This window comes from Colius striatus, chromosome 27 (assembly GCF_028858725.1).
Source record: "Colius striatus isolate bColStr4 chromosome 27, bColStr4.1.hap1, whole genome shotgun sequence".
NCBI lineage: Eukaryota > Metazoa > Chordata > Aves > Coliiformes > Coliidae > Colius > Colius striatus.
Genome location: NC_084785.1, coordinates 1,039,974 through 1,052,254, shown reverse-complemented (window position 1 = coordinate 1,052,254; position 12,281 = coordinate 1,039,974). Strand labels below are relative to the sequence as shown.

Below are 12,281 nucleotides of genomic sequence, written 5' to 3'. Positions count from 1 at the left end.
ATTCAGGTTTGTGTGTGATGGTTTTTATAAGGAGAGGGTAACACATTTTGTGTGTTTGCCATTAAATTTCTTCAGCAGCTTTACAAAGGTCATTTCAATGTGCAGGCCTTTTAAATCTCTTTCTTTCTAATACTTTTTTCTAGGTATGGGGACATGAGGAAAGAAATTGGCTTTAAAATAAGGGATATGTGGTATAATCTGGGTGAGTTCCAGCTCATGAATTATCTTTATTCAATCTCAAGCTGGGTTTCAGATCCTTTATTCCTTTATAAAAGCTGCTCATGTTTAATGCAGAGAAACACTTTTAAAGTTCAGCTGGTTTAGAGCACCAAATCTCTTTTACTTTTTATGTGAAGAGCTTGTTGAAGGCTGATCTTTTCTCACATTGCTGCCAAGATGATTGCTGAGGTTCCTTGTAAAGATGTTCTGCCCTGTGAAGGACAAGTTCAAAATGCCTGTGTGATTTGCACTGTTACATGGGATTCAACTGTTTGCTCAGATTGTTCCTGTGTTTTGGAGCTATAGCACATGAATTCTACCTGAAGCAGATGTTCTCCACATGCAATAGGTGTTCTCAGCAGTATATCTGTGTTGTATGGTCTTTGTATGAATAATGTGCTTAAGCATTTGGATATCCAAATGCTGCTGTTAGGGCATGATCTGACTTTGACTTTCTTGCAGGTCCCCATAAAATTAAATTCATTCCAGCCATGGTAGGCCCAATCCTGGAGGTGACCCTGGTCCCAGAGCCTGAGCTAAGGAAAGCCACCATTCCCATCTTCTTCGATATGATGCAGTGCGAGTTCAACTTCAGTGGGAACAGGAACTTCCATATGGTAAGGGAGCCTGGTGTCTTCAGCACAGATGTTGTGCAGTGTGCACTGGGCAAGGAGGAGAAGAGGAAATTGAAACAAAACCACACCAAAGCAAAAAAAAGCCATGCAAAGCAGGCATTGTGCTGAACACCTCGGGAAGTGATGGTTCAGTGATTTGTAGGAGTCGGGACTCGTCAGTTCTGCACCTTTGCATGACTTTGGTAATTAATGACCTGCTCTGTTTTCATACCTTTCTGCATTTGTAGATGTGTGAATATCCACTTGTCATTCATAGAGCAAACTGGAGACCCTAAATGAGTGCTCTAAAAAGTATATAGTTACATACATAATCGTTTCAATTTTACCAAGACAGATGTTTATCTGTAAATGTAAGTTACTAACAAGGAAATCGCTGGACAGTCGAGTGTTAGGACTGTACTTGCTGATACACTGACTAATCCCTCATTAACTTCAAATGTGACATTTGCTACTGCTGGTGCTCCTCTGATGGAAAAGAGAACTGTGATACAGACACGATTTGCTTCAGGCTACACGAGTGAAAGGACAGGGCAGAGAATAGGGCTTGGATCCCTGAGTTCCAACCCTGTGCTAATTACTCCATTTGCCTTTTATTGCTACTGAGAAAGCACCAGAAAGGAGGGAAAGAAAAAAGAGGAGCTTTGCTTTTGCCCTGAGGTTGAGTTTTAGCTGCAGTTTCTAAGGACTTACTGTTCTAGCTTTCCTCTGGGAATATCAGACATTAACATCTCAACTGGCAGACAGGGGACACTGTACTTCTGCTCTAGACAGTCTTCTCCCTGGAGATGGGTAGGAGCCATCCATCCAAAAGGCAGCCACCTTGGCATTTCAAACTGTTGTCAAATGTGATGTGCATCTCTCTCCCTAAGCACCATCCTCTCACTAGCTTAAACCCCAGCTTCAGTGTGCATGAGGGATCGTTCTTCCCTTGGGGTCATCAGTCTTTGGGGTGGTTGGCCACAGCATGTCAGGGGTTTTTGGATGTCAGGGGTTTTTGGATGTCAGGGGTTTTTGGATGTCAGGGGTTTTTGGATGTGTGTAGCATGGATTTTCCATTCCAGTGGTATTTGTACACTAGCTACACTTCTAATTGAGACTGTCCTTAACCTGCTTGCACAAAACAGGTCAGATCCTTGTGGCTAATCACACAGGACTTGGCTCTTGCATCATGAGAAGCTACTTTAATTAATAGTCACAAAGTGTTGATGATGGCCAGAGTTGTGACTTGTCCTTAGCTGATGGTAGTGATTCAGTTTCTTTAGGATGGGTGAGTGACCATTGTGTAAGCTGACTGCTAGAATGCTACTCCATCCTAGCTAAACTGAGCTGCTGTTGGACAGGGGAGAAGGGGAAGAATGACTCCAGAGGATAACTTTCCAGTGGCTATAGGATGAGAGAGAGAACACTCGTATTTCCTTGCTCCAGTTTTGTCATTTTGCCTTCTTACTGTTTTTATTCTCCTCCAACAATGAAGCATCCTTTAGCTCGGGTTGTAAAACCAGTGTCTGATGGTGTGGCAGTTCAGAGGCACCAGTCACAAGCACTACTCATCTTTGCTGTGTGTTTGATTGTGGGTTTTTTTGCCTTTTCAGTTTGAAAATGAGTTGATAACCAAACTGGACCAGGAGGTGGAGGGTGGCCGAGGGGATGAACAGTACAAGATTTTGCTGGAGAAACTGTAAGTTTGATAAAGGATGTGGAGGCTCTTTTTTCCCAGCTTAGTTTTTCTAATGCAAAGAAACCCTATTCCATTACTCCAGTGGGCAGGGAGACAGTGCAGTTGGCAGTGATCTGAATGTTATACAGGTATTCTGAGACTGCCTTAAAGGGATGCTTTATTCTGCAGCAGCAACTTGCACAGCTACCCTAAACTTGGAGAAAGGCTAGAGGCAGGTGCTGAACTGGCCAAGGGAGTTGTAGGGGAAACATTTTGGAACAGCAGGCTGAGTTAAAGCAAAATCACAGCCCTCTGTGGCACCAAGAGCAGAGCTGAAGTTTTTGATCAACAAGACACACTCTGACCTGCCTGGCTTGGATATTTCAGGTCTATGGGTGGGAACAGACAAGGTCTGTGTGAGTGATTTACATTGAAGTTCTACTTCCCACCACAGAGACTATAACTGAGCATTCCCTCCGTGTCTCTGGGTGTATCTGCAGCCTCCTGGAGCACTGTCGGAAGCATAAGTACCTGTCTACCTCTGGAGAAGTGTTTGCTCTTCTGGTCAGCAGCCTGCTAGAGAACCTGCTGGACTACAGGACAATCATGCACGATGAGAGCAAGGAGAACCGCATGAGCTGCACTGTCAACGTGCTGGTATGGGGGAGGCTGGGTTTGCATGTGGGTGCTGCTTCACCAACTTGGCTTTTGTAGGTTCTGAAGGATTATTTGGGTTTGAGGGTTTTTTAATAGGAGCTTTAAGTAATTGTTTGTGCCTTTTCTAGTTAAGGATGGGCCCAAATCGGGCTACCAGATCTTCACAGCTCTAAAACACAGGAAGATGTTGGGTCTGAAATCAAGCCACAGGGCTGATCCTTGCCTACACAGTAATCTCAAGCCCTGAAATAGAGGCAGGAAAGAGGGCTGGCTGATTGCAGTGGAACAGGGACATTTCCCAGACTAAGAGCCTTTGTAACTTTGGACAAGTCACTTGCTCTTTGACTTACCCTTTGGACAAGTCACTTGCTCTTGGACCTACCCTTTTTCTAAGGATGATAGTAGCCTCACCTTATGTTGTAGGGATGATTACAGGGATATGTGCAAGTAAGTAGGCAAAAGAACAGCCAAGATGTTTGAAATATCTAAAACTGGTGCTGAAGTTACTTGTCTAGAGTTGACTGGTCAAATCTGTGGTGCTCTACATCACTAAAGTCTGACTTTATATTCTTGGCAGAATTTTTATAAGGAGAAGAAGCGAGAGGACATTTATATCAGGTAGGCTGTTTCCCTCTTTAAACCTGTGTAGAAGCCTTTGTTTCTCTTGGTGTTCTATACACTGATCCAGGAGTCCCTCACATCAAGTAACATTTGCTTTCCTTCTCTGTAGGTATCTGTATAAACTCCGGGACCTGCACACAGACTGTGAGAACTTCACAGAGGCAGCCTACACTCTCCTGCTCCATGCAGAGCTGCTCCAGGTATTGAGCTAAACCAATTTTAGCTTCTGCTGTCAGGATATGGGTTTTAAGCAAAGTCCAAACAGCTCAGAACACACACTTCTCTTTTCTTTAATGTGACTTTGCATGAACTATGTTCTAGTGGTCAGTAAGGAGCTTCACAGTTTTGCAAATCACACAGCAAATATGTTACTGGCATCAATTTGTTCCATACTCTGTGACCCAGTGTGCTGGGTGAGCTAAGAGAAGATGTCCATGATTTTGGGCTCACAGTACAGGGGTTTTTCCTGCTTCTGTGTGAACAGTGTAAAATGCATTAGCTTAAGCAGTCTTCATTTGGATTTGTCGACCTCTTCATGTCTTCCACAGGCTAATAAAGCATAGACATTCAGTTAGTGTTTCCATAGAAGACCTTAAGCTAAAATCACACCAGTTTTGCAGGTGGAATTAAATGTCTATTAACACTTTAAAGTGATTTTTCAGGATGACTAACAAAAATACACAAGCTCAGGTGAATTCTTGAGCTGATTTAAAACGAACTTTCAATGTAGAAAAGATTTTGTACAGAACTGAAGCTTTCTGGCTGCTTATATGTGCAGTGGGAAAGCTTAATCAGCTGTTTGTTTCTGAGCAGCTGGCTGGAGTGGTTTAAGAAGTTATAGCTTACTGGCTACTTGTTATTCTAACCGTGCTGCTGAGTTGGAGTGTTTGTGTGGGCATTCCTAGTTGACCTTAGTCAGCCAGCTCAGCTTATATCACTGCAAGGCTTCCATGCTTTCCCCCTGCATTAATGGCTGATGTCTTGAATACATCCCTGCAGAAGGAGAGTCAGTGCACTGTAAGTATTTGTTAATCTGGGGATGTTCCAGTTCTTTCAACTTCACCTCTTTCTGTACCAGTGGTCCGAGAAGCCGTGTGTCCCTCACCTTCTGCAGAGGGACAGCTACTATGTCTACTCACAGCAGGAACTCAAGGAAAAGCTCTACCAAGAAATTATCTCCTTCTTTGACAGGGGCAAAGTGAGTGTCTCTGCATTGTTCTTACAGTTCCCTGCTAAATACTTGGCTTGGTGGATGTAGCCAGAGGCTAAAAGCAGCTGTGATGCCATGACAAGCCTTTGGTGCTTAGCCCTGACTCTTTAATGGGGACCACAGTACTGGCATCAGCAGGGCATGTATTTGTCCTGGTGGTCTTTGAATCCTTCTGTTTCCTTGTCAGTTGAAGAGATCTGAAAAATGAACCTTGTTCAAAGGACTGGGAAGAAAACTGAAGGTGTCTTCCTTTCTTTTGCTGGGTGATGGCTGTTGCCATGGTTTTTGCATGCAGTAAGCGTGGCTTGTCTGGCCAATAGTGGACTTTAGTTGTACTTTGGGTAGATGGTTCTACCAGGGCTAACTGAAACAAGCCCAGGGAAGCCTGATGCAGGGGAGGGAGTATCAGTGTAGGAAGAGACCACCTTTGCTGTTTAGGCAGATCCTTCCACCTCTTTGTGCCCCAGTTCTTCCTATTGGGAGTGACAATGGAAACCTTGCTTTGTAAATCACTTTCAGATCTACAAATCAAAAGAGCTGTGTGACTAATAGTAATTATTACCAAAAATGTACAGCATGGAGTCTAAGGGAAAGTTGGCAGTGCATGAAAGTACTGCCTGAATTAAAATCAGCTGAAGTTGTTGTTTACCTGTCTGTGGTGATGAATGCTTTTAACTGAGCCTTTTCTTTTTCTTGTGCTCTTCTTCCTGCAACTGCCTCGCTTCACCCTCCGTGGAGATGTGGGAAAAAGCCATTCAGCTAAGCAAAGAGTTGGCTGACATGTATGAAAACCAGATCTTTGATTATGAGGGACTTGGTAATCTCCTGGTAAGGTCTTTTCTTGCTTCATTTTCAGCAGGCTGCTGACTGCTTAGTTTAGGATTGTTGGGCAGGATAAGCTTAAAATACATTTATGTTGAAGACAAACAAGCTATCATAACCCCCATGGTGCTGTAAAGCATCACATTAGAAGAATGTTTCCATGATTTGTTTTTCAAAGTGTGTGGTTTTGACCTTGTAATTAGCATGACAATACTGTGTGCAGATGTTTAGCATTCTTGGTGTTCCATCAAATAAGGTAACACTTGCATGATGTGTTTTCAGGCTCCATAAATCTCATCCCCTTTATTTCCATGGTGAAACTACTGTGTATGAATCCAGCATAGAGACATCTTGGTTCTGAATTATGGGTTTTTTAGTGGTTAAAGATGGAAGCAGATGGTCTTTATGTTCTTTCATATTAGAATCATCTGCCCAGTTTTATTTCTGCCAGTTCTCTGACATTTGTCACCATTTGTGTCTGGTTTTAATTTGTGTTGCAGTAGTTAAGGATTTTGAGTATCCTCCTGGAATCCTAAAGAACATGGCATTGTTCTCATGTCTGCAGACCAGGAAATTAAGTTGATTCTGGCCCAGACAAACCAAATATTTAACCAAGTAAATGGATAAATATGAGATACTGTATTAAAAACACCCAACCCCCAGACAGTTGTAGGAGTATTCTGTAGGGGGGAACTAATAGATCAGGAATTGTCGGTGGGAATGGGAGCTACAGCCTGGCAATCACCTTGAATAATCCAAAATGAAACTGCTGGTGACTTCTTTTTCAGAAAAAACAAGCTACTTTTTATGAGAACATCATGAAGGCAATGAGACCTCAGCCCGAGTACTTCGCTGTTGGATACTACGGGCAGGGTTTCCCTTCTTTCCTCCGGGTAAGAATTCTTCAGCACTCAAATTCTCAGGTGGTGGATGCCCCAAGAGTCATAGCTTTTGCAGAGAAGATTCAGATGCCCAACTCCTTTTCCTTTGAATGACACTGAGAGCTCTAATCCCTTTCAGTATTTCAAAGCATTTCGGTGTGTAAAAAGAGACAGGACACCAAAGTGCTACCGGCTTTAATCAAGTTAGTCTGTTGCAAAAGGGTTTGTTAGATGATGGAAAACTCTTTCTCATTGCTTTATTTAGTGTTCATTCTCTTTTTCTTCTGCTACCCACAGAATAAAATCTTTATCTACCGTGGCAAAGAGTATGAACGAAGGGAGGACTTCAACCTGAAGCTATTGACCCAGTTTCCTAGTGCTGATAAGATGACCAGCACTGCCTCACCAGGAGAAGACATCAAGTCTTCTCCTAAACAGTGTATCTTTTGATTCCAATGCATTTTAACACATTCAAGACCTGCCTCTTTCCTAGAATAACATTACTGGTAAACAATAGTAATCAAGGAATGTACTGCTCCAGGGGGCTTTGAAGGCAGGCACTGGAAGTGGAATTAAGACTAACCAGAGTTGCAATAGTGAACTTCAACGTAGTGAAAAAGAGAGATGGCTTGATATTGTGAGAGTTAAATAAGCTGCTCTTGGGATGAAACCTGAACAGATTGCAGGTCAGGATTTCTTGTGCCTCCTTCTCAAGCACGTGGTGCTGACTGCTGGAGTATAGGTGTGATCCAGTTTGGTATTTGTAGGTGAAAGAGGTAAAATAGAGGCGGTGAAAATGGGATTTAAAGAAAATGGAAGTGTAATCTCTCCTTGGTGCAATGTTGGTTTGGGTTTTTCCCCCAGAAGTCACTCTGTAAGAAGTGATTACTTCTAGACTTAAAATCCTTTTCCTTTTAATTGTGAGTGTGACCAAGAAGATGCTTCAGATGTTTGTGACTTCCAGTCAATAGCAAGCGTGCTTCTGGAAGGTATACATCAGTCAAAAACCAAGTTGCTGGGCTTCTAGCCTGTTACAGAGGCCAGAGTAGAGAATCTGATGGTCTGTTTTGGCCTTGTTCTGTGTACAAAAGCACAAGTCAAGCAGTGATACCAGATGCTTCCCTTGCAATAAGCCTGCCAAGCACTAAATCCACATAGGAAATTAAAATGCATTCAAGACCAGACTTGGTATCAAAAAAATGCCTCTTCTATTGCTGCTTTGTTTCAGCTCCTTCCTTTGCATCTGTTTGTGTTTGTTCTCATTTTTTTGGCTCAAGATGAACCTGAACTTGCAAAATTTGGATCCAGATCTGAACTCTTCCAAAAGGTTGGGGGTGTTTGGTTCCGGGTCCTTGGCATGGCCCCGTTAGAAAGGGGAGCAGCTGCATAGCTTGGATTTGGTACAGCTTCTTCTCAGACTCTTACAAACACCTTCTGAGAAGATGAAGAGTTTGAGTGCCCAAGTCACTGTTATGTTAGGCAGGGGTTGATGGCTCTGTGGTTTGTTTTAGTTTCATGCTTTTTTAAGCTCCTTTGTCTCAGGCTGGTTTTTACTGTTGCTTGGAATCTGTTTCCTTGCCTTTTTATGAGAAAATGCCTTGTTCCTCCTTTGATTGTTTCATAATGGTGTACTGTTATGAATAGTGTGCTGTCTCAGGGAATGCCTACACACTTAACCAGCCCAGTCCTCCACCAGTTCTCAACTAGAAGCTGTATAGCATGCTTAGCATGGCATGAAGCCCAAGCTAATAAGCTCTCCTGAGAGAAAGAATATATTAACTTGGGCTCAGTACTTGATCTACTGTGGCTATGTGGTTTTGGGTTCAGATTTGGCTAGAAGTCAGCTGGCTTTTCAGTGCAGGCAGAATGACCTTGCCTTTGCATTCAAAATACTGCTTAAAACTACTCTGAGTGAAGTAAAGGACATATGAGGCTCCCCTACCCACCAGTAGAACGTTGCTACTTCAGTTGGCAGGTGAATAATCTGTTAATCTGAGTCAAAGTGTTTATGCTGCTCTTCCAGACAGATTTTTACTTCTGCAAAGCTTTTACAACAGTGTTCAAAACAGGAGTGTGTAGGAACAGCATTATGAGCTGTTTGCTTGGGGATACTGTTAACTTCTCTTAAATCTCTCTCGTGGTTCAGAGTTGCACAAGTTGAAGGAGATACTGGCTGATGAAAATCAACCTACTTTCTTCAGTTGGCTTTATTGATCTAAAAAGTGGTGATCCACTGTACTGGAAGAATCTGACAATTAACTGTGGGGTGGTGGGGGAAAGAGAAGACAGATTAATCCAAACCTAGTAGAGAACCTTGTTTTCCTGTCCCCAAACTAGAGCTCGGTAGCTCTCAACCTTCCCAAGCATTTCACCAGGGAATGTCAAGAGCTGGAAGCATTTGTACAACCCTTATCTCCTCAGGTTTTTAGTTCATGAGTAGCATATAAACTACAAGAAGCAGCACAATGTTTGTGATTGTTGATGAACTAATAAGTGCCTTTCTGTGAACATGACAGGAGCACAGGGAATTGTTGAGAAGTCTGACATTTGATGAGAACAGGAAGGGTATTTCTCTCCCTCTTCTGTTTTCCCTAAAGGATTCATAGTTTTTCATCCTTAACTGTAGCTGCTCAGATGTGCAATGCTTTATTGTGAAGCCTGTGATGAACCTGCCACGTAATTATAAAGATAAACCTGTTCCTGAGCAGATCTTAAAGTAATTTCTTTTCCTTGAATGTTTCCTCTGTGGTTTTTGCTCAGCTAGCCTGTGCACAAGGTGGAATGCCATCATGTCCTGTGTAAACTTCTTTTACAGTTTGGTTTAAACTTGGTTGGTTTTGAGAGGAAATGAAGAAATACTTACATAAGAAGGATGGGAGGTGAGGAATCTCACCATTGACTCTTCTTCTTTCTAGCTACTACAGAGCAAACGAAGTGCAGCAGTTCACACACTCCCGACCAGTCAGGAAAGGAGAAAAAGATCCAGACAATGAGTTTGCTGTGAGTCCTTGGCTTTTGATACCAGTTGGCTTGGATGTCTGTGCTATGAGAAGATGATTCTGTGCATTTAGTAATTTGTTGATGGCATTTTGAATGGCACTGACACAGGTTTGGGGGTTTTTTCCCTCCACCCATGACAATGGAGTTTCTCTATGAAAATGTGGGAGGGGCTGCACTTCACATTGCAATCTTTACATAAAGCCAATGTGATAATGTCCAGGGGCTCCATAGCTGAAGAGGTAACATACAAAAACCCTTAATTTAGAGCCCATGACTATTGTGCTGTCCAGCTGCAGCTTCTTGCAGGGTACAGCTGGGTGTCTGGGAGACTGATGTAGCCATCCTTAGGGAGCCCAGCCTCTAACCATGAAGGACCAATTCAATTTCAAGCCAGCTTCTAAGATTTGCAGTGGAGAGTGAGCCCTGAGTGTAGTGTAACAGTGTGTTTCCTTGCTGCCTACAGGGCAGACTGTTGCTCATGTGTATTAGTTGGGCACATTGCATATAACTGGCTAAACATGCCACAATCACAGGTGGACACCTAGTCCTGGAAGCCTGGCTCCATGCTCTACTGCAGAAGAGAACTGAAATGCAAGACCAGTATTCCCCTTACACCTTGGAATTTCTTCTTTCTAGAATATGTGGATAGAAAGGACAACCTACACAACAGCTTATTCATTTCCAGGCATCCTCAAGTGGTTTGAAGTCAAACAGATCACAACGGTGAGTTCTGAGTCTGATCCCCTCCAGTCTTTCATGACTCTTACCATAGGTAGGACTACTGGTCTTTCCTCATTTGGAGGTGGCACATCAATAACTTCTGCTTCAGGCAAAAGCAGTTGTGTGTGTTTCTTTGGTGTGCTTGTCTCTTTATGCCGTGCTGCAGGCAGCTCTACCCAAAGCAGCAGAGTTCTATGTTGGCTGGAGAATGCTTAGGAGAGTGGTTACTTCTGTAACATACTCCACAGTCAGCAGCCAAGTCCTAAACTATTGTTCCTTCAAGTTAAGGTTTAAGATAATTCTTGCATTCATCTCTTAATGGCAAGTTAGTTGGCACAGGGGGTTCAAAATCCTCTGCTGCCATTCGTAGACAAGGAGTTCCTTAACTTCATAGTCAGTGGAGGTAAATGAAGGCTTATTTTGATTCTTCTTTCCATCAGGAAGAGATCAGCCCCTTGGAGAATGCCATAGAAACAATGGAGCTAACCAATGAGAAAATCAGCAACATTGTCCAGCAGCATGTCTGGGACAGGAGTCTTCCCGTGCATCCTCTCTCTATGCTCCTGAACGGGATTGTGGACCCAGCAGTCATGGGAGGATATACCAACTATGAAAAGGTCTTTTTCACATTTATTTGTAGCTCAGTCTGTTGAGCTCTGCAGTCTTGGGAGACCTGAATTGGAACATAGGAGATTCAAGTTCAATTTCCACCTGTTACTCAGACACAGCTCATTCAGTAGCTGTGTCTGTGTGGTCAGAGCTTGAAGAGGAGGAGAACAGATATTTCCACTAGACTGCAAGGTGGAAAAGCTCCACATCTTTAGAGTTTAGTTTTAGTGCTGTTCATTGCCACAGAGATGAAAGAGCCAGCTCTTCTGGGCCTCATTTACAGTGGTGATAACAACATGATCCTAGCTCATGGGAGCACTGAGATGCTTGGTCAGGCTGACAAACAGTGCAAGTAGCAAAGAAAAGCAAGAGGCAGCTTCCTCCATTGCATTACTTTGGTGTGGCAAATGAGGATTTCTCTTCCCAGCAGATAATCTATCTTTGGAGTCTTGAAGCACAGAGCATGTATTTCAGGGAAAAAGAACTCAGTTGACTTCAGTATTTCCTATCCAGTTGTACTCAGATGACTTCAGTTGAACCATGTACATTCTTGCTTGTTTTTGGTGATGTTTAACTGAAGCTCTTCATATTCCAGTACCTAATGATGACATTCCCAGCACAAAACATGGTGCTCGTTTCCATAAACTGAATGGGTGGTGTTAAAACATGTAATTCCTCTCAGATGTGTTCCAGTCACATGAAATATAGTGCACAAGTGAGATGGGAGAGGGTCTGATTTATCTGGGGTCTGACTCTGCTGATTTCAGAGGAGCTGCATACATTGGCAGGGCTGAACCTGGCCCTAAATCCTCCCATTTTATGAATTAAGGTTGACATAAAGTTTAGAATTACAAAAGTGGGCAAGCAGTTAAAACTGGGAAACATAAAATATCTGCAACCACATCTGGAAATACTCATTTCTGCTTCATATTTTCCTATTGGAGCCGAAGACCAGCACAGAACATTTGGCTTCTGTGGGCGGCTAAAACCTTGCATTTGAATTGTTCCACTGTAGCCAAAAGCCAAAGTCTGTGTTTTTAACATGCACTTTCTTCTTGCAATAATTAAACACTTTCAAGCAAAACCCACTGGGATGTACCCAGCAGTCCTTTCCCAGGCTAACCTCCTCTTGACATCAGCCTTTTTCAGGGTCGTACCACGAGTCCTGTAAACACTTAAGATGTAGTTAATAGAACACAGGACTAAGGAGTATATGCAGAGGCTGAAATAGATCAGGGATGCATTTTAAA

General features: G+C 42.9%; 1 protein-coding gene across 3 annotated transcripts in view; it reads left to right on the top strand.

Moving 5' to 3' along the window:
• Positions 1–12,281, top strand: part of DOCK5 (dedicator of cytokinesis 5) — a 74,010-nt gene that overhangs the window by 47,275 nt on the left and 14,454 nt on the right. Inside the window, exons 32-45 of one of the 3 annotated variants that reach the window (XM_010203540.2) lie at positions 144–202; positions 682–836; positions 2,447–2,532; positions 3,012–3,168; positions 3,746–3,786; positions 3,899–3,989; positions 4,868–4,987; positions 5,738–5,827; positions 6,610–6,714; positions 7,000–7,141; positions 9,337–9,418; positions 9,618–9,702; positions 10,339–10,425; positions 10,863–11,039. In XM_010203540.2, coding sequence (XP_010201842.2) covers positions 144–202; positions 682–836; positions 2,447–2,532; positions 3,012–3,168; positions 3,746–3,786; positions 3,899–3,989; positions 4,868–4,987; positions 5,738–5,827; positions 6,610–6,714; positions 7,000–7,141; positions 9,337–9,418; positions 9,618–9,702; positions 10,339–10,425; positions 10,863–11,039 — 1,477 coding nt within the window. The other 2 variants (XM_062015829.1, XM_062015830.1) reach the window with 2 other exon arrangements.